Source organism: Scyliorhinus torazame, chromosome 12, assembly GCF_047496885.1.
Source record: "Scyliorhinus torazame isolate Kashiwa2021f chromosome 12, sScyTor2.1, whole genome shotgun sequence".
Classification (NCBI taxonomy): Eukaryota; Metazoa; Chordata; class Chondrichthyes; order Carcharhiniformes; family Scyliorhinidae; genus Scyliorhinus; species Scyliorhinus torazame.
The window spans coordinates 80,367,205-80,391,842 of NC_092718.1; the positions used below are offsets into that span (position 1 = coordinate 80,367,205).

General features: G+C 48.6%; 1 protein-coding gene across 1 annotated transcript; it reads left to right on the plus strand.

The window, feature by feature from the left end:
• Window positions 1-17,778: 17,778 nt before the first annotated feature.
• hamp (hepcidin antimicrobial peptide) lies at window positions 17,779-24,272 on the plus strand. Its single transcript, XM_072468912.1, has 3 exons — window positions 17,779-17,951; window positions 20,678-20,734; window positions 22,907-24,272. Exons 1-3 carry the CDS (start codon window positions 17,859-17,861, stop codon window positions 23,021-23,023), a joined length of 267 nt encoding a protein of 88 aa, XP_072325013.1. The 5' UTR covers window positions 17,779-17,858; the 3' UTR covers window positions 23,024-24,272.
• The last annotated feature ends 366 nt before the right edge of the window (window positions 24,273-24,638 follow it).

Genomic DNA, 24,638 nt, shown 5'->3' on the forward strand with positions numbered 1-24,638 from the left:
CGGCAGAAAGCGGGTAACTATAGGCCGATAAGCTTAACTTCGGTTGTAGGGAAAATGCTGGAATCTATCATTAAGGAGGAACTAGCGGGGCACCTGGAGGGAAATTGTCCCATTGGCCAGACGCAGCATGGGTTCACAAAGGGTAGGTCGTGTCTGACTAATTTGGTAGAATTCTTTGAGGACATTACCAGTGCAGTAGATAACGGGGAGCCAATGGATGTGGTATATCTGGATTTCCAGAAAGCTTTTGACAAGGTGCCACACAAAAGGTTGCTGCATAAACTAAAGATGCATGGCATTGGGGGTAAAGTGGTAGCATAGGATTGGTTAACTCACAGAAAGCAGAGAGTGGGGATAAATGGGTGTTTCTCTGGTTGGCAACCTGTAACTACTGGGGTCCCTCAAGGATCAGTGTTGGGCCCGCAGTTGTTCACAATTTACATAGACGATTTGGAGTTGGGGACCAAGTGCAATGTGTCAAAGTTTGCAGACGACACTAAGATGAGTGGTAAAGCAAAAAGTGCAGAGGATACCGGAAGTCTGCAGAAGGATTTGGATAGGTTGGGTGAATGGGCTAGGGTCTGGCAGATGGAATTCAATGTTGCCAAGTGTGAGGCTATCCATTTTGGGAGGAATAACAGCAGAATGGATTATTATTTAAACGGTAAGATGTTAAAACATGCTGCTGTGCAGAGGGACCTGGGTGTGCTGGTGCACGAGTCGCAAAAAGTTGGTGTGCAGGTGCAACAGGTGATTAAGCAGGCTAATCGAGTTTTGTCTTTCGTTGCTAGCGGGATGGAGTTCAAGACTAGGGAGGTTATGCTGCAATTGTATAGGGAGTTGGTGAGGCCCAATCTGGAGTATTGTGTTCAGTTTTGGTCTCCTTACCTGAGAAAGGACATATTGGCACTGGAGGGAGTGCAGAGGAGATTCACTAGGTTGATCCCAGAGTTGAGGGGATTAGATTATGACGAGAGGTTGAGTAGACTGGGACTGTACTCATTGGAGTTTAGAAGGATGCGGGGGGATCTTATTGAAACATATAAAATTATGAAGGTAATAGATAGGATAGATGTGGGCAGGTTGTTTCCACTGGTCGGGGAAAGCAGAACTAGGGGGCAGAGCCTCAAAATAAGGGGAAGTAGATTTAGGACAGAGTGTAGGAGGAACTTCTTCACCCAAAGGGTTGTGAATCTCTGGAATTCCTTGCCCAGTGAAGCAGTTGAGGCTCCTTCTTTAAACGTCTTTAAGAAAAAGATTGATACCTTTCTAAAGAATAAAGGGATTCGGGGATATGGTGTGCGGGCCGGAGAGTGGAGCTGAGTCCACAAAGATCAGCCATGATCTCATTGAATGGCGGAGCAGGCTCGAGGGGCCAGATGGCCTACTCCTGTTCCTAGTTCTTATGTTTATTGATCTAAGATGTGTGGCCTCCCACAGCAGCTGGCGAAATGGCTGCTGAATGGAAGACACGCATATTTATACTCCGCCTACTGGGTGGAGCCAGCAGGCAGGGACTACCGGTGAACCTGTAGTACAGGTCCTACCTTACATCACCTAATACAGGTGCAACAGTGGTTTACCACAGGGAGGGTTGTAGGAGCTGAAGGAGGTTACAAAAATAGGGAGAATTGTCGTGGTTGGAGGGAGTTTCCGAGATAAGGAGGGTTGTAGGGGCTGGAGGAGGTTACAGCGATAGAATCATAGAATCCCTACAGTTCAGAAGGAAGTCATTCGGCCAATGGGTTTGCACCGATTCATTCCTGCAGCCCCATAACCTAACCTTCACATCCTTGGACACATAGGGGCTATTTAGCATGGCCAATCCACCTACTCCATACATCTTTGGACGGTGGGAGGAAACTGGAGCACCGGGAGGAAACCCACGCAGACACGAGGAGAACATAAAAACTCACACAGACAGTGATCCAAGGCCGGAATTGAACCCGGGTCTGTGGCGTTGTGAGGCAGCAGTGCTAACCATTGTGCTACCGTGCCGATTACAGAGATGGTTGGAGTTGTAGGGGCTGGAGGAGGTGACAGAGATGGGGAGAGTTGTAGTGGCTGGAGGAGGTTACAGAGGTGGGGAGAGTTGTAGGGGCTGGAGGAGGTTACAGAACTGGAGAGAGTTGTCGGGGCTGGAGGAGGTTCAGAGATGGGGAGAGTTGTAGGGGCTGCAGGAGGTTACAGAGATGGGGAGAGCTGTAGGGGCTGGAGGAGGTTACAGAGATGGGGATGGGACTCTCCCTCAGCCAACGCTGACATCGGGAAAGGCGATTGGATGAAGAATGGTTTTTGACGCCAAAATCATGGAGGGCACCGGGTTCACGCGAAATCGCAAACCTCCGGTGCCCTGACAGCAGCGTCAATGCGTTCCACTCAGCACATACAGTAAACACCATTCGCATATCATTTGCGGCTGAGCCGGTATTCTCCGGGGCCTCCGTAATCCTCCGTCTCCACCGGGGGGATTACTCGATGGCGAGGAACAAGTGCCGTGGCTGATGAGGAAGAGAGAGGAGGTAGAACCACTCCCCCCCGCCCCCCCCCCCCACCCCCCAAGGTCGCGTCTCTGTGTGTCCTACCTCCTTTCAATTCCACATATGCCACGGCGCCTGTTTCATAACTTTTAAAAGCAAAAGTGAACGGCGCCATCAGGAATTCGCCCCAATGCAGGCGGAGAATCGTGAAGGCCCCAGAGAATATCGGGTCAGGCCTGCTAATGTTATGCAATCGGCGTTTACTGTACATGCGGAGTGGAATGCATTGACGCTGCTGTCAAGGCACCGGAGAATTGCAATTTGGCATGAACTCGGCGCCGGCCACGATTTCACCGTCAAGACTGATTCTCCGCCCAATTGCCTTTCACGATTTTGGCGTCGGCCAACAGAGAATGCCGCCCAGAGGTTGTTGAGCCTCATGAGTATAGAGATAGATAGGATTGTAGGGACTTTTGCGGTTGCAGAGAAATGAAGAGTTGCAGTGTCTGGAGGAGTTTTCAGAGATTTGGATGGTGAAGGAAGAGAAGCAGATGAGAAAAAGAGAGGGAGATTCAGAGAGAAGGAAGCAGAGAGAGAGAGGGATAGAGACAATGCAAAATGCAAAGAGAGAGAGTGTCAAACAGTGAGGGGGCGATTGAGAGCAAGGAGAGAGGGCAAAGAGAGACTGAGAGAGAGAGGAAGAGAGAAAGAAGAAAAAGAGGAGACAGTGAGAGTGATAGAGGGAAACCTGGAAAGAGACATCAAGGGAGACAGTGGGGCTGAGAGAGAGAGAAGGTGAGAGAGTGTGATAGTGAGGTGGGAGAGAGGGGAAAGAGAGGGAGACAGAGAGTAAGGCAGGGAGACAGAGAGAGAAAGGGGGACAGAGAGATTGGAAGGGAGAGAGAGAGACAGACAAACATACAGACAGGAGAGAGGGAGAGTGAGAGAGAGAGAGAAACATAGAGAAAGGGATTACGACAGAGAAATAATGAGAGAGAGTAAGAAAAATTGAGAGAGACAGAGAGAGAGAGAAGCAAATAGACAAAGAGGCAGCGATGAGAAGAGAGGCAGAGAGCAAGGAGAGATAGAGAAAGAGTGAGACTGACACAGAGAGAAGGAAAGAGATAGTGATGAAGCGAGAGTAATAGGAGAAAGATCGATAGTCTGTGAAGCGATGATAGAGAAAAAGACAGAGAGGAAGAGAGAGCAAGACAGAGTGCATATGGAACACTGAATCCTTGTCTATATTCCTTTGTGTTCCGAAATCCAGCCTAGACTGTCATTGAAAGATTCAGCTAGTGTCCAGTCTAAGGGACCCTGCCCAATTTTCTAGTCCTGACCTTGCCAGCAGGACTAAAGAGAGCAGGAATGAAACCTTCCAGCATTACGCTGTTTTAGAAACACAGATCGTTCCTGGAAAACCATTCTTTCCATCTGGAGGACTAGAATACGAGGGGGTAGAAGTTGTGCTTCAATCTATACAAAGCCCTGGTTGGATCGCATCCAGAGTCAGTGTGAGACGTTCTGGGTCTCACACCTCAGGAAGGATGTACTGACCACAGAGGAAGCGCTGTATCCATTTACCACAACCAGACCGAGACTCAAAGGATTAAATTTGGAGGTGAGATTAAACACAGAGTTCACTTGTATTCCCTGGAATTTAGATGGTTAAGTGGGGGATTTGATCCAAATTATCAAGATACCAATGAGAACAGGTTGGGGTCGGTAGAGAGAATCTATTCTTGTGGGTTGGGGGCCTAGGGAGCAGGGTCTAAAAATGAAAGGCAGATCCTTCAGGAGAGAAATTAAGAACCATTCCGACACTCAGAGGGTGCTAGAAATTTGGATCTCTCTCCCCAAACACAGATTGATACTCAATCAAATTGTTCATTTTAAATCTTATTTGAGATTGAGAGATTTTTGTCATCTAAAGGTATTGAAGGAAATGGGACGAAGGAACATGGGGTGAGCTGATAGGTCAGTCATGCTCTCACTGAGTGGTGGAGCTGGTTCGAGGGGCCAAATGACCTCCTCCTGTCCTTGTGCAATGGAAACTCACCTGTCAGAAACTGGTTGTTGTTGGCCTGAATGAGTCTGAGTCGTCGACTGAACCTAGTTGATGACCCCCCTCCCCCCCCCCCCCCCCCCCTCCCCTCCACACCCTCTCCACCCCCACGCCACCTGATGCAAAGCAAGAATGTGTATGCCCTCCAAATGTTCCTGGACAAACAAGTCAACAGAGCTGGTGACAGACAGTCTCCACATGGTAAACACTGAATGATCAACACATGACATGATTGTTAACTCCTAATCCTCAGGGTAAACCAAGCCCCTCGAGGCCCTTTGTCCAAATAGAAAAGCAACAAATATTCTGAAAATCCAAATATGCTGAAGTATCTTCCCACCGGGGAAAGGATATTTAACTTTGCTTCCAACATCCCAGACCCCTGCTGCAGCTAACACAGGCAAAACACCACAGATGTTGATGTAAAGGTAGAAAATGCTCGACATGTTGAACTGTTCAGCCACCTCTGAGGAGAAAGGAACAGAGTTAAGGTCTCAGCTTCATTGTCCTTCCATCAAAGACTCTGCTAATCCTTTCCCTTGGCCTCCGATTTCACCCATCTCCCTCTTTCTCCTTCTCTCTATCACGTGGTTTATCTCCATTTCTCTATCTTAGTGCTGCAACGTTTTCCTCTCATCGAAATTTATGTTTCCCTTTTCATATATTTGGTCAGGTTTAGTTTTTCAAATCTGATTACACGGTAGCACAGTGGTTAGTGCTTTTGCTTCATAGCACCAGGGACCAGGTTCGTTCCCGTCTTGGGTCACTGCCTGTGCGGAGTCTGCAGGTTCTCCCCGTGTCTGTGTGGGTTTACTCCGGGTGCCCCAGTTTCCTCCCATAAGTCGTGAAAGACATGCTTGTTAGGTGAATTGGGCATTCTGAATTCTCCCCCCATGTACCCGAAAAGGTGCCGGAATGTGGCGACTAGGGGATTTTCACAGTAACTTCATTGCATTGTTAATGTAAGCCTACTTGTGACAATAAAAATTATTATTATTATCTCTCTCCTTTTTTATATTTTCCTTTGTCCCTGTTTTATTATTTCATTTGGTCCACTCTTCAAAGCACTGTTGCACCTTCATTCTTTATTATTATTATTTTATCCTTTCTCTGCTTTTTCCCCCACTTTTTGTGCTTATTCTGTTTCATTCTCCATTTTTCCCTCCTATGCTTTTTCTCTCTACTTACCGCCATTACAGAGTCATGGTTGCAAAGTGTCCAGGCCTGGGACTGAATATTCAAGGGTATTCGACATTTTGCAAGGGCGGGGAGAAAGGAATAAGAGGTGGGGTAGCACTGTTAATCAAGGATGAGATCAGTAGAGTGGTGAGAAATTATCTTGTTTAGAGGATCAAGATTTTCTTTTAAATTATTCTTTGGGATGTGGGTGTCACTGGCAAGGCCGGCATTTGTTGATCATACTCAATTAGCCTTGAACTGAGTGGCTTGCTGTGCATTTCAGAGGAGAGCAGTTAAGAGACTGGAATTACATAGAACCAGAGAACTTTTACAGTGCAGAAGAAGGCCATTCGACCCATCGCATCTCACCCAACCCTCCAAAAGAGCACCCTACCTGGGCCCAACTCGTAACCCCACCTAACCTGCACATCTTTGGACACTAAAGGGCAATCCTGCATGGTCAATCCATTTAACCTGTACATTTTTGGAGTGTGGGAGGAAAGCGGAGCACCTGGAAGAAATGCACGCAAGCGAGGGGAGAACGTGCAAACTCCACACCGACAGTCACCCAAGGCCGGAATAAAACCAAGGTCCTTGGCACGTAATGCAGCAGTGCTAACCACTGTGCCATCTTACATGGCCATGTTGGGCCGGGCCACGTAAAAATGGTAGATTTCCTTCCCTGAAGTGGACCAGATGGGTGTTTTATGATAATCGATGATATTTTCATGGTCTCCATTACTAAGAATAGCTTTTATTTTCCAGATTTTCTTATCAATTGAATTTAAATTCCACCATCCAGACAAATTACATCGATTTTGAAAAAGTATTTTGTATCTGTCTTCGCAGTAGGAGACAAAAAAAAATGTGTCCTAAGAATAGTAGAATATCAATTGGCAAAAGGGAGAGAGGAACTTGGAGCAATTATAAGCACTAGGAAAAAAAAGTACCAGGAAAAGTAATGGAGCTAAATGTTAACAAGTCCCATGGACCAGGTGGTCTGAATCTGTGTCTTAAAGGAAATGTGTTGCAGATGTATCGCTTGTCTTCTTCCAAAATTCCCTCAATTGTGAAAAGTCCCAGTGGATTGAAAGATAAATGTAATACTTCTGTTCAGCAGGAAAATTTGACCAGAAAAAAAAATCTGTGTCCAATCTGTGTCCAGTTTTGGGTGCGTTTAGCAGAGTGCTTCTCAGCAACTGCAATGGCGAGAAATAGCCTGCTATTCATCGGCACTTTGCCATTTGTTTTGGCCTCGGGGAGTTTCTCACTGCCGAGGACGCACTTGAGCCATTTGGCAGTGCCCCTGCAAGCCTTCCAGTGCCAAGGTGGCACTGCCAGGGTGTCAGACTGCTGGTGCCCAGGTGCTGGAGGGACCTCGCCCTGTCCCCGATCACACAGGTCTCTAATGGTCGGGGAGACCCCCCCCCCAACCCCCCAGGTTCCATTATGACTGGTTCACGTTTGTGTACGCTGGGAGAATCCCACAAATGCATATTTAAATGAGACCAATGGCTCAGTTAAATATGCAGATGTATATCATGCCCAGTGGGGGCAAGATCCTGATCGCAATGGTTAGGTGAGTTGGCAAAATTTGACAGATGGAGTATAATGAGGGAAAATATGAGGTTGCCCACTTTAGCGGGAGAAAAGAAAAAGGAACATTATTTCAATGGAAGAGGGTGTAGAATGTGGTACAGAGGGATCTGGATGTCCATGTTCGTGACTCACAAAATTCAGCACGCGGGTACAGCAAAGAACGAGGAAGGCAAATGGAATATTGGCCCTAATGGCGAGGGGGTGGAGTATAAAAGTAAGGAAGCCTCGTTACAACCATTAGGGAGACCACACTGGGATCACCATGTATGGTTCTGGTCTCCTTACTTCGGGAGGGGGACACACTCGTATCGGAGGTAGTTCAGATTCCAGGGATGAAGGGGAGCTGTCTGGTGAGAAAGAGCTGAAGAGCTTGAGACTACACACTGGAGTTTAGAAAAATGGGAGGTGGTCTCACTGAAGCATGCAATATTCTGAGCGGGGGTGCTTGATAGGGTAGCTGCTGAGAGGATGTTTCCCTTCATGGAATCTAGGACTGGGGGGGCAACAGTTTAAAAATGAGGGGGTCTGCCATGTAAGACAGAGATGAGGAGCCCGCCATCTGTAACATGGTGGATTGGCGCAATGATGTTGTATTGTCGAATCATCCACATTTTCACGCCTTGTTTTTTGTAACCGCAGGTCGGAGTGGTGCGTTGGGGGTGGGGGGGGGGGGGGGGGGGGGGGAGGCAGCGGGGCAGCTCGCCTGACTCACTGACATAAAACCCAGCCCTGTGTGATTTTCCCCCTATTTTCTGTGCAGTGTCAGATTCTCTGTACGATATGAAGGTCGCTGTGGAGGGACTGATAATTGCAGGCGCCAGGCAGGCGACGTCCCAAGGACCTTATGGCTGGTCTCGGGCCAGGTGACGGGAAACAACCACATTGCAATATCCAGAAATGAGTGCGATACCATACACCACACATCAGCAACAAGGTTACTGATTTACTGAGAGGACAGGGCTGCAAACGCTGAGACCACAAAGGATTCCACTGTTGGCAAACAATTTGTTTACTCCGGTCTAACAGGGAGAAATGCCTCATGCACTCTCTCTCTCCCCACCTTTTATCCATCCTATTCCCGAAAACACTTAATCTGATTCCTTCATCTACCTGTCCAGCGCTTTTCATAGAAACATCGAAAATAGGAGCAGGAGGAGGCCATTCAGCCCTCCGAGCGTCCTCTGTCATTTATTTTGACCATGGCTGATCATCCAACTCAGTAACCGTAACCTGTTCCCACTTTCCCCCACTATCCTTTGATCCCTTTAGCCCAAAGAGCTATACCTAACTCCTTCATGAAAATATACAGAGCGGGATTCCACATTGGTCAACTCCGGAGTTGCAAATCGCGATTCGGCGGAGAATCGATTGTGATGCCAAAATCGTGGCAGCCGCCAGGCATACGCCAGAATGCCTCAACAGCGGCGTCAATGCGTTATACTCCGCACATACAGTAAACAGGTGCCGTGCCTGATGAAGGGCAAAGAGGAGGTGGACATGTTGAGGCGTGACCATGGGCTATCGGTCTTGCCGCTGGCAGGGCTGACAGGCTGACTGGGCAGGGGTTGCCTCCACCAGGCTACCCCACTGACCGCCCACCGTACTCATGGGTGTGTAGGGTGCCACCGGGCATATGGGTGCCCCCACCCCACCCCACCAATGCCTCCCCTGACCGGCTGCCACCCTCCAGAGGCCAGCACACGAAGCACCCAAGGGCAGCGGTCACAGTAGCCCCTGCAAGAGGGTGCCGGATGCGGCCCGCAGAGCAGACCGCTGGCATGAGTAGCGCCAGCTAAAGATACCCCTGGCAGCAGGGCCAGAGGCTCCCACTGTGCAAGACACCGACGAGGGCAGGAGTGTGATGGGCAGGGTGCCAGGGGGAATGGTCGGGTGTGGATGTGAAGATGGGGAGGAAGGGAAATGCGGGGCCAGGGGTTGCAATGCCGGCAGTGGCCACCATGTCGCCACCTGGTTGGACACGCTAACGTCTGACTTTCACCCCCTCCAGACAATTGACTTGGGAATTCAACCAGGAATGGTGTCCTAGTCGCCGCAGCCCTGAGGGATGCACTGAGGCTGTACGAGCTGGAGTTGCTCTAGGAAGACCCTGCAGCGGGGAACCCTGCCCCAGAGGAACAGAAGCCAGCTGGTGAGGATGTGGAGCCGAGTGCCCAACAGGCCGAGGAGGAGGTGCAAAGGAGGCACTGCATGAGGCCCCGTGTGAACCGGCAGCGCCTATCATTGAAGGACCAAACATGCCGTTGAAGACTCAGGTTGAGTAGGGGGACAGTGTGACATATCTGCCAGATCACGGAACACCTGGCATTGCAGTGAGTATGGGTGAAGAACCTGCTCCCAGTAGACATCAAGGTGATGGTTGTCCTGGATTTTCATGCCACGGGCTCCTTCCAGGGTCACAGACCTCATGCACAGGTGAAACTGTGCCGTCACGGAGGCCCTATATGACCGGTTGCTATAATATGTCAACTTCAATGTGGCCCGAGCCCACCAGGATGCCTGGGCAGAGGGGTTCGCCACCATAGCCGACATGCCCCAGATCCAGGGGGTGACCGATGGGATGCAGATCACCCTATGAGCACCTGCCCATGTCAGGCCGGTCTTCACAAACCAAAAGCTGGTGGTGGAGGTGGGGGTGTGGAGGTGCTGGTGGAAGGGCTGTGTGGTGGTGGTGGTGGAGGGGGGTGTGGGGGTGCTGGTGGAGGGGAGTGTGGTGGTGGTGGGGGGGATAGGGTTGGCGGTGGTGGACAGGGTTGTGGGGTGGCAGATGCGGTTGGTGGAGGTGGTGGTGACACATGTGCCGTGGGGAATCGCAACTCAGCGGGGCCTCACTTGCTTGCCGGATGCCGACCTCCACCTCGTTGACTGCCCTCTCTCCAAAGTCCACCATTCAGGTCCAGTGACTGTTAATCTGCTGCAGTGAGGGGACGCAGGTCCAGCAGTCCCTCTCCAGTCATTTCACTCTCCCGGTGGTTGAGGGCCACCTACTCCTTGGTGGGGATACAGACAGAAAATGCTTACTGTTAGACAATCGGATGCATGCAGCACAGGGAGTAGGTAGCTGGTGGTCTTCATGGCCAGGGTACCTGGTGGGGCTGGGGTTCTGAGTGTGTCAGACAGGGGTTAGTGCCAGGGGCACAGTGCTGCATACTCACCCTGGCCGCCCTGAGGAGGTTGTGCAGTTTCTTCCTACAGTGCTGGCTGGTCCTGGCTGTGTTGCCCACGATGCTCACGACCTCTGCTATCTGCGCCCAGGCCCGATGCACGGCGGCAGGTGGCAACCGCTTCCCCACCCTGGGATACAGGGTGGCCTGCCTCTCCTCCATGACTCCCAGCAGGGTTTTGGGTTCAGAATCAGTGAACCTGGGTGCCTCTCTCCGTGCTGCCATCTTGTTTGCTGGGATGTGTGTATGGGGGGAGTGGAGTGTGAATATGCGGCGGCAGCTTGTCAGCCTCTTGAGTGTCAATCCTGACCCTGGCGAATCGGACACCATTTTCATTGGAATCAATCGTGTTCCACATGGAGCCGGAGCTGGTCCATTTACGGTTGATGAATTGCTCTGGGAACAGCGCAAATTTTGTTGTCGTAGAAGTCCACTGATTCAGTCCCTTCTTAAATAGAGTATTCTGTCGCCTGTGTTCCTCAACATTTCTGGTTTGTAATTTGTTTCCTCCTTTGTTAACACAGAACCAAAGTATATATTTGGTTGGTCAGCCATGATAAATTCCCCTGTTTCTGACTGTCCGACATTTGTCTTCGTCAGTTTTTCCCTTCACATATCTGCAGAGGCTTTTAGTCAGTTTTTATGTCACCTGCAACTTATTCTCATACTCTACTTTCCCCTTCTTAATCAATGCCTTGGATCTCCTTTGTTGAATTCTAAACTGCTCCCAATCCTCAGGTCTATTATTTTTCTTGGCAAATTTGTATGCCTCTTCCTTGGATCTCATATTAACTCTAATTTCCCTTTTAAGCCATGGTTTGGCCACCTTTCCCATTTTACTTTTGTGCCAGACAGGAATAAAATATTTTTTATTGCAGTTAACCCATTTGCTCTTTGAAAGTTTGCCATTGCCTATCTATCATCATCCACAAGACCATAAGGCATAGACCAATCGGCCTTTCGTGTCTGCTCTGCCATTCAATGAGATCATGACTCATCTGATACAATGCTCAACTCCACTTTCCCGCGTTATCCCCATAAGACTCTACTCCCTCACTGATTAAAGATCTGTCTATCTCAGCCTTGAACATACTTAACAACCCTGCCTCTACAGCTCTCTGAGGTAAATAATTCCTCAGATTCACTACTCTCTGAGAGGAGAAATTTGTCCTCATCTCTGTTAAATGGGTGACCCCCTTACTCTGAGTTTACACCTTATGGTCGCAGACTCTCCCTCAGGGGGAAACATCCTTTCAGCATCTATCCTGTCAAGCTCCCGAGAATCCTATATGCCTCAATAAGGTCATCTCTCATTCTTCTAAATTCCAATGAGTACAGGCCTCAACCGATTTAAAATCCCTCCAAACCTGGCATCAACTGAGTGAACCTTCTCTGGACTGCCTCCAATGCCAGTGTATCTTTCCTTAGATAATGAGACTAAACTGTTCACAGTATTCCAGAAGTGGTCTAACTAGTGCTTTGCATAGATTTAGCAGAACATCCCTATTTTTATACTCCAGTCCCGTTGAAATGAAGCCCAACATTCCATTTGCCTTCCCAATTACCTACTGGACTTGAATGCTGGTTTTTTGTGATTTATGCACAAGGTGCTGTAGATTTCTGACAGTGCAGCGCTCCCTCAGTACAGAGCGTCCAAAAGTGCAGCACTCTCTCAGAACTGACCCTCCGACAGTGCACACTCCCTCAGTACTGACCTTCCGACTGTGCACCACTCCCTCAGAACTGACCCTCTTGTGGTGTTCTTTGTGATTCTGTTATCAGGATGGACGTCGTAGTGTTCACAAAGACCACAGAAGCTAAGTTCAATAACAAAGCTAACATTTACTACACTACTTATTCAAGCTCGACCACTTTCTCCTATAGCAAGCAATAATCTAGTGATCTACAATCTACCATCTACTAACACTAGTCTCTACAGTCTATCTATAACTATACTCTGCACTCTCTAGACCGCTCCTCTGCACTCTCTCCAGCTCTCTCCCAGAAGCCTGAGAGTCAGTGCTTTATATAGTTCCGCATCTAGCTCCATTTAGTGGTCAATTATGATATGAAATTAACCCTTTATATTCTAGACATTCTACATAATGTCACATCCCCCTTTCTTTGAAAAAGAATGTTTGAAATACTTGCAAACATTTGATACATACATATACGAGAATGCTTTTATACATAACCTGTACAATGTCATATCAAATATCATAATTACAATTACAGAATGGCAGGTATCATTGTTTACAAGTTCAGGCAATTAGGTTGTTTCCTTATCTTTTTGGACCTTCTTAATACACTCAAAGTGTCATTAGAATTGTCCCTTGTCTGTTCATTAGTTCTGTTTGACAACAAAGCAGTCGGAAAGTCAATATTACAAAACGTAATGTCTGGTTGTGTTAGAATTGGTTCTGGAAAACTAGATTCTTGACTTTTAACAAACTTGTCGATTCCTACGAAACATCAGTCCAGCCGCAGTTTGTACCACATATGAGCGTGGTGCAACCTCATTCAACACCTTTGCATTTTTGGACAATCCACCATTTGGATTTTGTATCCTTACGACATCTCCTTCTTTCAGTGGAGGTATTTCTTTGCATGCCTATCATAATATGATATTTGTTTGCATTTCTGTTTTTCATTTCATTTTGTCATGTATCAGCTGTTTATCCAGATCTGGAACGGTTATGGCTGGTAATAAAGTACGTAGCTCCCTTCCCATCAACATCTGGGCAGGCAACAAACCTGATGCCAAAGGAGTAGCTCTGTAGCTTAACAATGCTAACGAAAAATCCTGCTGATCATCAAACGCCTTTTTGAACAGTTGTTTTACTATTCCGGCTCCATTCTCGGTTTTTCCATTCAATTGGGGGTATAATGGACTGGATGTGATGTGCTGGAAGTTGTAGCCTTCTGCAAATGACAACCATTCCCAACTACTGAAACAGGGTCCATTATCCATCATGGCTTTTAGGGGAATGCCATGTCGAGCTAATACAGACTTCGCAGCTCTTATGACTTAGTGAGCAGTCAAATCTGTCAACGTTATGACTTCAGGATAATTGGAATATTAATCTATGATTATCAGATAATCATTTCCTCTGAAATAGAACAAGTCCATTCCCAAACTTTGACCGTGGGTTAGTGACAATTTTATTTGATGTAAATGTTTCTTTGCATTGGGATGGTTGATGTGTTTGACAATCACTACAATCTTGATCGTAGTTGTCAACATCTTTATTGATGCCTGGCCAATATACTGATTGCCTGGCATGCCTTTTACATTTCTCTGACCCTTGATGCCCGCCATGTATCTTTTCTAGAATACTTCTTCATAGGCAGGAGGTGTGACAATTCTGTCTCCTTTCAACAGGAATCCATTGACAACAGTCAGACCACCCTTGACACTTCTAAAACTGTTGCCGCTGCCATTAGACCATCCTTCTCTCAGGTGTTTGACACCCACTAAAATATTGTATCTTTTTCAGTCTCGTCCCGAATTAAGCTTAGTTGTGCATCATTCACTGGTAACATGGCTGCGATAAATGTGGCCTGTGCTTCCACATTTAGTCTGACTTCTGAAGCTTTCTCATCATTGTAACTCATAGCTCTTGACAATGCATCTGCTGCAACTAGTTTTTTGCCCTCAGCTTCATGCTGAGATGTGTTGGCAGTCTGATTTCTTTGCACCAAATTTAATTGAATGCATGCATCTACACCAATTAATGATGATTTCGTAGCATCAACAATTTCAAATTCTAATGGTATGCAGATGTCACAGTTTTGTACTGTGAGGCAGCAAGAACGTTTTGTTGCAATTGTGTTCCCGTTGTAGTCTGTCGGTCGACATTTGGACTTCCTTATTTTTGGAAACTTATTTACAAGTTTCAGATCTGCCTCAGTTATCAAGTTTGCATGTACACCTGTATCCAGCTTAAATTGAACATCAGACCCATTAACATTACGTGTGACAGTCCAATCTTTTATTAGATCTGATAGTTGAAGTATTGTCTGATCATCAGTGTCCAGTTTATTAACTCTTGTGATCGCATCCACCCATGAAGGTGTCTTCTAAACTGTATCACTGAGCTAATGGTGTCGACTACGTTTCCCGAATTCGAGCCCTTTTTCCTGAGCCCTAAACTCTGCATACTGGTTTGTGCCTTGCAGAGATTTATAGCTTCTTCCAACGCCAAAATCGATCTTCTAAGTAAACGTTCTCACAACCGCTCATCATATACACCAAAACACGATCTGATCCGGAATTAATGCATCCGTTACGGAGGAAAGGTTACAAGACTGAGCTCTGAGCCTCAGATCAGTGAGCAATGAATCAATTTATTCTCGTTTTAGCTGCAGCCTTTTTAAAAGCATGTAGCACCCATACGTTTCATTCATTTGCGCTTTACAATGAACATCGAATTTGTTCATGACCCGCTCATATTTTTTGTTATCCTCACTGTCTTCAAATTCAAACGGGTTATATCATTCAAATTCCACGGTCCAGCTAAATTTAGGAGGAGCGCGATTTTGCGATAATCAAGAGTTAATTCTAATGCGGAAGCAGGTAAAAAAACTTCAAATTGCTGTTTGAAATTTGTTCAGTTTAGACTTAGTTTACCGGTCGTCCTAAAGTGTTCTGACTTTTTCAGACCTTCCATCTTACGATCAGTAACTTGGTGCTTACTTCGAGATTCTGTTGAGTAGCATGATTGTTCTTTTCTTCTTAGAAGCTAATCTGACTTTCAATACTAACTGCTTACTTTTAGGAACACACGCCCGGTACCATGTGGTGTACTTTGTGATTCTTATTTCATAGGTTTCATAGAATTTACAGTGCAGAAGGAGGCCATTTGGCCCATCGAGTCTGCACCGGCTCTTGGAAAGGGCACCCCATTTAAGTCCACACCTCCTCCCTATCCCCGTAAACCAGTAACCCCACCTTAGCTAAGGGCAATTTAGCGTGGCCAATCTACCTAACCTGCTCATCTTTGGACTGTGGGAGGAAACCGGAGCACCCGGAAGAAACCCACGCAGACATGGGGAGAACTTGCAGACTCCGAACAGACAGTGACCTCAGCCAGGAATCGAACCTGGGACCCTGGAGCTGTGAAGCAACTGTGCTAATCACTATGCTACCGTGCAGAATGGAAGTCATAGAGCGGTATTCTCCTTTCGTGGGACTAAGTCCCCACGCCGGTGGGAAAACCGGCGCGAACCACTCTGGCATCAACAGCCCCCGAAGGTGCCGCACTTCCGGGGGCTGGGTGGACGCCGGAGGGGTTGGCGCCGCGCCAGCCGACTTACCTGCCAGGTCCCACCGTGTGGGACCATGTCTAATCCACGCCGGCGGGACTGGCCAGAAACGGTCGGCCGCTCGGCCCATCGGGGCCCAGAGAATTGCTGGGGGGGGCGCTGCCAACGGCCCCCGACCAGCATGGCGTGAACCCCACCCCCGCCCGAAAACCATCGGCGGAGAATACGGCAGCCAGCGTCGGGGAATACGGCAGTCAGGGCGGGATTTCCGCCGCCCCCGGGGATTCTCCGACCCGGCGGGGGATCGGAGAATCCCGCTGATAGTGTTCACAAAGACCACAAAAGCTAAGTTCAATAACAAAGCTAACATTTATTACACTACTTACTAAAGCTCGACCACTTACTCCTATAGAACATAGAACATACAATGCAGAAGGGCTGACACCATGGGCGAAATTCTCCGTTATCGGCGCGATGTCCGCCGACTGGCGACCAAAACGGCACAAATCAGTCGGGCATCGTGCCGCCCCAAAGGTGCGGAATGCTCCGCATCTTGGGGGACCGAGCCCCAACCTTAAGGGGCTAGGCCCGCGCCGGACGAATTTCCGCCCCGCCAGCTGGCGGAAAAGGCCTTTGGTGCCCCGCCAGCTGGCGCGGAAATTACATCTCCGGGCGGCGCATGCGCGGGAGCGTTAGCGGCCACTGACGGCATTCCCGCGCATGCGCAGTGGAGGGAGTCTCTTCCGCCTCCGCCATGGTGGAGACCGTGGCGAAGGTGGAAGGGAAAGAGTGCCCCCATGGCACAGGCCCGCCCGCGGATCGGTGGGCCCCGATCGTGGGCCAGGCCACCGTGGGGGCACCCCCCAGGGCCAGATGGCCCTGCGCCCCCCCCCCAGGACCCCGGAGCCCGCCTGCGCCACCTTGTCCCACCGGTAAGGTAGGTGGTTTAATCTATGCCGGCGGGACAGGCATTTTAGCGGCGGGACTTCGGCCCATCCGGGCCGGAGAATCACGGTGGGGGGGGGGCCGCTAACCGGCGCGATTCCCACCCCCGCCGAATATCCGGTGCCGGAGAATTTGGCAACCGGCGGGGGCGGGATTCACGCCAGCCCCCGGCGATTCTCCGAACCGGCGGGGTGTCGGAGAATCTCGCCACATGAGTGTTGACTTGAATTATTGGTCTTGCAGGTTTGGAGTGGGGACTCGTACCACAACCTTCTGACTCAGAAGTGAGAGAGTGGCGATAAACCCAGTGAGCGAGGCTGAGGATCTCCCATGTGATCAGGCTCAGAGGTTGGAAGGTGAATTTTCTTTCAAAAATGTGTAAATTTGGATGTAATGTGTTGTCCCACGAAACACACTCTTGCCAAAATCTGCTTGATTAGTTTTTGCACAGTGGATACGTAGCTTCCTTGGATAATGTAAATAGTCAGGGATTTTCACCTCCTCGAAGTTTAATTAATGTTTCAGGATGAGGAGGGAGTGAGTGGGGAATAGATCTAGCAGAGACAGTGGCGTTACGGGGGTGACGAATGGCATTCTTTGCGTCAAATCCTCGCTGTTATTTCTCGCAGGGATCATCCCCCATGTCAGCCACTTGTGCTCATGCAGAATGTTTTCCCTGCTTGGCAGTGCTGTAAACCTCAGACACACCGTAAGATCGTTTTAAGGGGTAGTTCCTGAAGGATAATCTTAAAGCAAGAGAGAGGGAGAGGCAGAGAGGTTTAGAGAGGGAATTCCAGATCTTACAGAGTCCCGGGCAGTTAAACTGGAAGCAAATAGTTGTGAAAGCTGTTTGTTTGTCAACTTAATGTCAGTATTGATTCTACTCCACTTCCAGTCCATAACCCCCTATCACCCTCCTCCCTCTGCTCCTCACGTGTGCAGACCTCACAATGTTCCAATTTCAACATCAAGCACTTGGGAATCTCAATTCTTGGAAATGTTCCTGAGTCATTTGGTCAAACATCAACCTCCACCCCCACCCCTCACCCTCAATGTGGAAGATATAAAGAGCATTGAGCTCCCCGGCTCACAAACCACAACCTCAAACCAGAGCCAGAGAAGATCAGAAGAGCCAGAACAGAAATGGGAAGCTCCCAGATGAAATTGCGGTTTGTCTTCTTCGCTCTGACTTTGCTGGTCTTCATGCACCTGAGTCACTGCTTCTCCTTGTCGAAGGTAAGCCCAGGGATGTCCCTCCAGCTGACATATTTCTTGTATTTGAATCTGCATCGACCTCCCAGTCTAATCGGCTCCGCAGTTTAAGGTTGTTATTGTCATTCCTTTACAATTGGCCACTTGTGTGGGTTTAATAACGTTTCCTGCTGTTTGTTTCCAATGCTCCTGGCCAAGAAATTCTCGTTCTTCTTTTAAATCACTCCTCCCCACACTCCATACTGCTGTGAATTCATCCCTCCACTACAACCCTCCCTATCTCTGTAACCTCATCTTTCTCCAACAACACTCCCATCTCTGTAACATACTCCAGTCCCTCCAACACTCTCTCAATCTCTGTTACTTCATCTTTCTCCGACAACCCTCACTATCTCTGTAACCTCCTCCAGCCCCTACAACCCTCCCTATCTCTGTAACCTCCTCCAGCCCCTACAACCCTCCCTATCTCTGTAACCTCCTCCAGCCCCTATACCCCTCCCTATCTCTGTAACCTCCTCCAGCCCCTACACCCCTCCCTATCTCTGTAACCTCCTCCAGCCCCTACAACCCTCCCTATCTCTGTAACCTCCTCCAGCACCTACAATCCTCCACATCTCCATAACTTCTTCAAGTCCCAACAACCTTCCCAATATCCGTAACCTCGTCCAGCCCATACATTCCTCACTCTCGCTGTGACCTCCCACCATTCAACCCTCCCTATCTCTGTAACCATCTCCACCCCATAACCCTCCCTATCTCTGTAACCTCCTCCCTTCCCTACAACCCTCCCTATTTCTGTAACCATCTCCAATCCGTACATTCCTCTCTATCTCTATAATCTCCTCCAGTCCCTACAACGCTCCCTATCTCTATAACATCCTCCAGCACATAAAACCCTCCATATTTCTGTTCATTCCTCCAGCCCCTAAAACACCCCCTACCTCTGCAAACTCCTCCAGCAGCTACAACCCTCCATATCTCGTACCTCCTCCCTCCCCTGCAACCCTCTCTATCTCTGCAACTTCCTCCACCTTGAAATAAATCTCCCGATTTGTGTTATCTCCTCCAGCTTCTTTAACTCTCCCGATCACTGTAACAACCTCCAGCTACCTACACCCTCCCTATATCTGGAACCTCCTCAGCCCCTACAACCGTCCCTATCTCTGTAACATCCCCCAGCCCCACAACCCTCCAAATCTCTGTAACCTACTCAAACCCCTACAACCCTCCCTATCTCTGTAAGCTCCTCAAGACCATACAACTTTCTATATCTCTGTAACTTTCTCCAGGAGCTACAACCCTCCATATTTCTCTAACGCTGTCCCTACCTCTGCAACCTGCTCCCTCCTCTGCAACTCACCCTATCTGTGCAAACCCCTCCAGCCCGACAACTCTCCCAAACTCTGTTACCTCCTCCAGCCCCTTTAAGTCTCCCTATCTCTGTAACCGCCTCTAGCACAGTACAACCCTCTACATCTCTGTAAACTCCTCCAGCCCCAACAACCCTCCTTATCTCTGTAAACCTTCTCCAATCCCGGCATCCTTTTGAGATCTCTGTGCTCTTCCAATTCCGGCCTCTTGAGCATCCCCAGTTTCCCATTGCTCCACCATTGGCAGCTGTACCTTCAGCTGCCTGGGGCCATGAGCTCTGGAATTCCCTCCCTAAACCTCTCTGTCTCTCTCTCTGTCGCTCTCCCTCGCCTCTTTTAAGATGCTCCTATGAACTGACCTCTTTGATCAAGCTTTCGTGGCTCGGGGTCGAATGTTGTTTGATAATTGTTACTGTGAAGCATCTTGAGATGTTTTGTTACATTAAAGATTCAAGATAAGTACAAATAGTTGTCACTATTGGATCCAGCTTCTCCCTCACCTTCTACAATCATCTCCAACCTTTTTCCACCTCATCCCCCTTTTGAATCCCTGCTTCCTTTCACATCTCTGCCCCTTCACCGACAGCCATGGTGCATCCTCAGTCAGTAACCCACTCCTTTGAGCTTCACTGAAGAGCATCCGCCCCATACTCCAAGGCCCACACTGGCAGTACTGAGGGAATGTAGTACTGTCAGAGGGTCAGTACTGAGGGAGTGCTGCACTGTCAGAGGGTCAGTACGCAGGGAGTGCTGCACTGACAGAGGGTCAGTACTGAGGGAGTGCTGCACTGTCAGAGGGTCAGTACTGAGGGAGTGCTGCATTGTCAGAGGGTCAGTACTGACGGAGTGCTGCACTGTCAGAGGGTCAGTACTGAGGGAATGCTGCACTGCGGGAGGGTCAGTACTAAGGCAGTGCTGCACTGTCAGGGGGTCAGTACTGAGGGAGAGTTGCACAGTCAGAAGGTCAGTACTGAGGGAGAGCTGTACTGTCGGAGGGTCAGTACTGAGGAAGTATTGTACTGTCTGAGGATCAATTCTCCCTGGTGTCCTGGGTCCAATATTTGTCCCTAAACCAATATCACTAAAGAAACAAATGATCTGGGTCATTATCATATTGCTCTTTGTGGGATCCCACAAAATTGTATGGCACTGTTTCTGCATTACAGCAGGGACCAGACTTGATTAACATTTCATTGGCTGCGAATCACTTTGGGGCATCCCAAGGTGGTAAAAGGCACTAGAGAAATGCAGGTCTGTCATCCTCTCTCTTTTGGCCCTCCCTCTTTCCCTCCCGCCTCCTTCTCCCTCTCTCTCTCCTCCTCTCATTCTCCTCCTTTCGCTCTCCTACCCCGTGGGCTAATAAATTATTTCCTCTTTCAGATTGACGATGGACGTGGCTCCTTGGAGATTGAAAAATCTGTGGATTCCCCGGATATGGTATGTTGAGATTAATTCCTCGTTTATAAGTTGCTGCTTTACTTGTAGAGTAAAGGGAGAGGGAAAGGTAGTGAGAGAGAGGGAACGATACAGAGTCAGAGAAGGAGAGAGAGAGAGAGAGAAACAGAGGGGAGAATCTGGAAAAGTGATAAAGAGAAGATTTGGCCAATTGTGAGGAGTGGGGAAAGAGAGAGAAACAGGGAGAGAATATCAGGACCTGGAGCAGGCCACCCAGCACCTCGGGCCCTGCTCCCCCATTTAATGACATAATTGGCTGGTCTGATTGTGACCTCAACCCCATATTCCTGCCAACCCCCGGTTACCTTTCATCCCCTCGTTATTCAAGAATCTATCCACCTCGGCCTTAACAATATTAAAAGATTCTGCTCCCACTAGCTTTTGAGGAAGAGAGTTCCAGAGTGGAACAGAGGTAGATAGAGAGAGAGGAAGGCGGTGAGGTACAGAGAAGGAGCACACCTCCTCCAGTCCTGGAAATCCTCCCAAATCTCTGCAGTTCTGGCCTCTCCCGCAATCCCCCGATTCCCATCACTCTGCCATTGGCGGCCGTGCCTTCAGCTGCCTGGGGCCCTGAGCTCTGTAATTCCCTCTCTAGACCTCCCCATCTCTCTCTCCCTCTCTGTCTCTCTCCCTTTCTTTGTGTCTCTCCCTCTCTCTTACTGTCTCTCTCTTCCTGTGTCTGTCTCTCTTCCTCTCTCTCTTTGTCGCTGTCTCCTACTTTATGACGCTCCATACAAGTCGACCGCTTTGACCAAACTTTTGTTCACCTGTCCCGAATATCTCCTTCAATAGGTTCAGTGTAAGGTTTTTCTCTGATTTACTCTCCTGTGGGGTGGGACTGGGCATTTTACTGTGTCAGAGGGCCTATGTAAATGCAGGTTGCGAGTATTGTGTGGAAGAGAGAGATGGAGTCAGTGGCTGGAATCATTGTGTACAGACCTTATCTAATCTCCCAATGAACAATCGATTTGACCGTCCGCCAGAGTGTTTCTGAGATTCAATCCTTAGCTAAAGCCAGGACTTTCTGTTTACAACTGCAACCACCATGTACAGAGAGCCTGATTAATTCACAGACAGATCATAGGAGTGAGTGAAAGAAAAAGCAGACCAAAATTTCTCCAGCGCCTAACCCCACCTCAGGACGTCCCAAAGCATTTGACAACGAAATATTTATTTTGAAAGTATGGTCATTGAATGTAAGACACATAGCAAGATCCTGCACACAGCGACGTGATAATTACCAATGGGCCTTCAGTACCGGCAATGCAATTGCCAGTTCAGATCATGCCCTCAATTCTCTGCAGCTCTCAGCTCCAACTCAAAAGAAACATGCATGAGATCGAGAAAGCATCGCACTGTCGGAGGGTTAGTACTGAGGGAATAATGCACCATTGGAGGGTCAGTACAGAGGATGTGCCGCACTATCAGAGGGTCAGTACTAGGGTGTGCTGCACTGTCAGTGGGTCAGTACTGAAAGTGTGCTGCACGGTCGGAGGGTCAATACAGGGGGAGTGCTGCACTGTTAGAGGGCTAGTATTGAGAGAGCGCCACACTGTTAGAGGGCCAGTACTGAGGGAGCGCTGCACTGTCAGAGGGTCAGTACTGAGGGAGCGCTGCACTGTCAAAGGGTCAATACTGAAGGAGTGCTGCACTGTCGTAGGGTCAGTACTGAGGGAGTGCCGCATGGCCAAAGGGTCAATACTGAAGGAGTGCTGCACTGTTGAAGGGTCAGTAAGGAGCAAGGACTGTAATCTGCCCTGTCAGGTGCCTGTAGCTGATCGAGTGGCCCCTATTTGAAAGAAGGATGCTGGTGTTAGGGGACGAGTGGACGGGCATGTGGACGAGATATGGAGTTCTCTCCAATTCCTGGAAAACTGACAATCTCCAAACTTTATCACATTGCTGTTTGTGGAACCTTGCCATGCGGAAATAGGCTGCCGTGTTTCCTACATCATAATACTGACTAAACGTAAAAAAATCTTTCTGCACCAGCTGTGGAAGCCTTTGGGACGTCCTGAGGTGCTGACAGGCCCTAGGGAAATGCACGTTCTTTCTGCCAATGGTTTGTGTCATTGAAATATCATCACTGTACAAAGGTTGCGATGCATTCTCCCTTTCCGGAATGTTCTCACTGAGGGACTCCCTCTTTTCCAGGGTTCCGTGTTGCTACGCCAGAGGAGAATGAGCCATCTCTCGATCTGCGTGTACTGCTGTGGCTGCTGTAATAGGAAGGGCAGCAAGAAAACTTGTGGCTACTGCTGCAAACTCTAGACCCTGGCCTCGCTCGTGTAACATGTCGTCCTGCCACATACCACAGCCTATTTCCCCCCCTCACCGGATCCCCGCCACTCCTCCTTATTTATTGCTCGGCCATCTATTTAATGCAGCCCCTATCCACCAAATCCAACTGATGCTGCACCTGCATTTTACAGCACACAATCAGGCCATTCGGCCCAGCTGCTCTGTGTTGGTGTTCCTGCTCCATATGGGACACCTCCCATCCCCTCTCCTCATCTCCCCATATCCTTCTATTCCTCTCTCCCTCATGTGTTTATCCAGCTTCCCCCTTCAATACATCAACACTATTCACCTCAACCACTCCCTATGGGAGCAAGATCCACAATCTCCCCCCTCCCTGTGGGAACGAGTCCCACATTCTTCCCACTCCCTGTGGGAGCAAGTCCCACATTCTCCCCACTCTCTGGGTAAAGGAGTTTCTCCTGAATTCACCATTGGATTTATTTGTGACGATCACAAATTGACGTTTTCATTATCACTAATCTTTTGTACCAATACTCTGTACTTTTAATATAACCTGTGTTAATATTGTTTATAATGGACATTTCTTTGTTAGTATGAGTGTATGCATCTTAATGTGTCAGTGCAAACGTGTGAGGCTGTGTGTGTTAGGGTGAATGTGTTATTGTGTGTTTTAGGGTACATGCAAGCATATGTGATTGTGTCAGTATGTGTGTGTGAAACTGGGAGGGTGTGAGTGTGGCAGGGTGATTGTGTGTGTGAATCTGGAAGGGAGTGAATGTGTGGCAGTGTGATTGTGTCTGTGTGTGAGCCTGGGAGGGTGTGAGTGTGTGGGAATGTGATTGTGTCTGTGTGTGAGCCTGGGAGGGTGTGTGTGTGGGAGTGTGATTGTGTGCGTGTGTGAGTCTGGGAGGGTATGTGTGTGTGAGAGAGTGTGATTGTGTCTGTGTGTGAGTCGAGGAGGATGTGTGAGTGTGATTGTGTGTGTGTTTCTTAGTCTGAGAGGGTAAGAGTGTGTGGATGTGTGATTGTGCAGGTATTTGCATGGATTCATTATTAAATTATTTGAATAAATGTTTCTGGGGTTATTGATATTAGTACTCAGCGAGAACTACAGCAGGTCCCTGATTTAGCTGTCTTATGCTCTCGCACACAAATTCATCCTTACAATGTGTTAAAGTTTCGCAATCATCTTGTCGGGAGTTCAACTGTAAATATTGTGCTTTTAAAAAAATTAATAAACAACTTTTGTCTTCACAAAGTGTTTGGCTCGGTATTTCAGGCCACTGGTCTTCCACTCTCAGTTCCGCAACCCCCCACAACAGGGAACAATTGTCCCCCTTCCTCTGAAGTTCTGGGCGAGTTAAAGATGTTGCCTGCTTCATTCAATCCAAACTGTTCTGACATCCAGAATTTCATTTCAAATCTCACTCAAGGGGCACAGGCCACATAGCTCACTTCCAGCAACAGGTTTTTGCCAGTTCATCTAGAAACCGCAAAATAGGTGTTCAACTTTTGCTGCTTTTCACTAAACGCTCTCATCACTGTTACAGCCTCTGTGATTCCACAACAGCAATCCAAGAATATAAGAAACAGGAGCAAGAGGAGACGATTCGGCCCCCTGAAC

What these genes read in the sequence shown, in the direction of transcription:
- hamp (XM_072468912.1), top strand. Translation starts at nt 17,859, where the DNA reads ATGGGAAGCTCCCAGATGAAATTGCGGTTTGTCTTCTTCGCTCTGACT. An exon ending in ACTGCTTCTCCTTGTCGAAG is followed by an intron (nt 17,952 to 20,677) that starts GTAAGCCCAGGG and finishes TTCCTCTTTCAG; the next exon opens with ATTGACGATGGACGTGGCTC. An exon ending in CTGTGGATTCCCCGGATATG is followed by an intron (nt 20,735 to 22,906) that starts GTATGTTGAGAT and finishes CCTCTTTTCCAG; the next exon opens with GGTTCCGTGTTGCTACGCCA.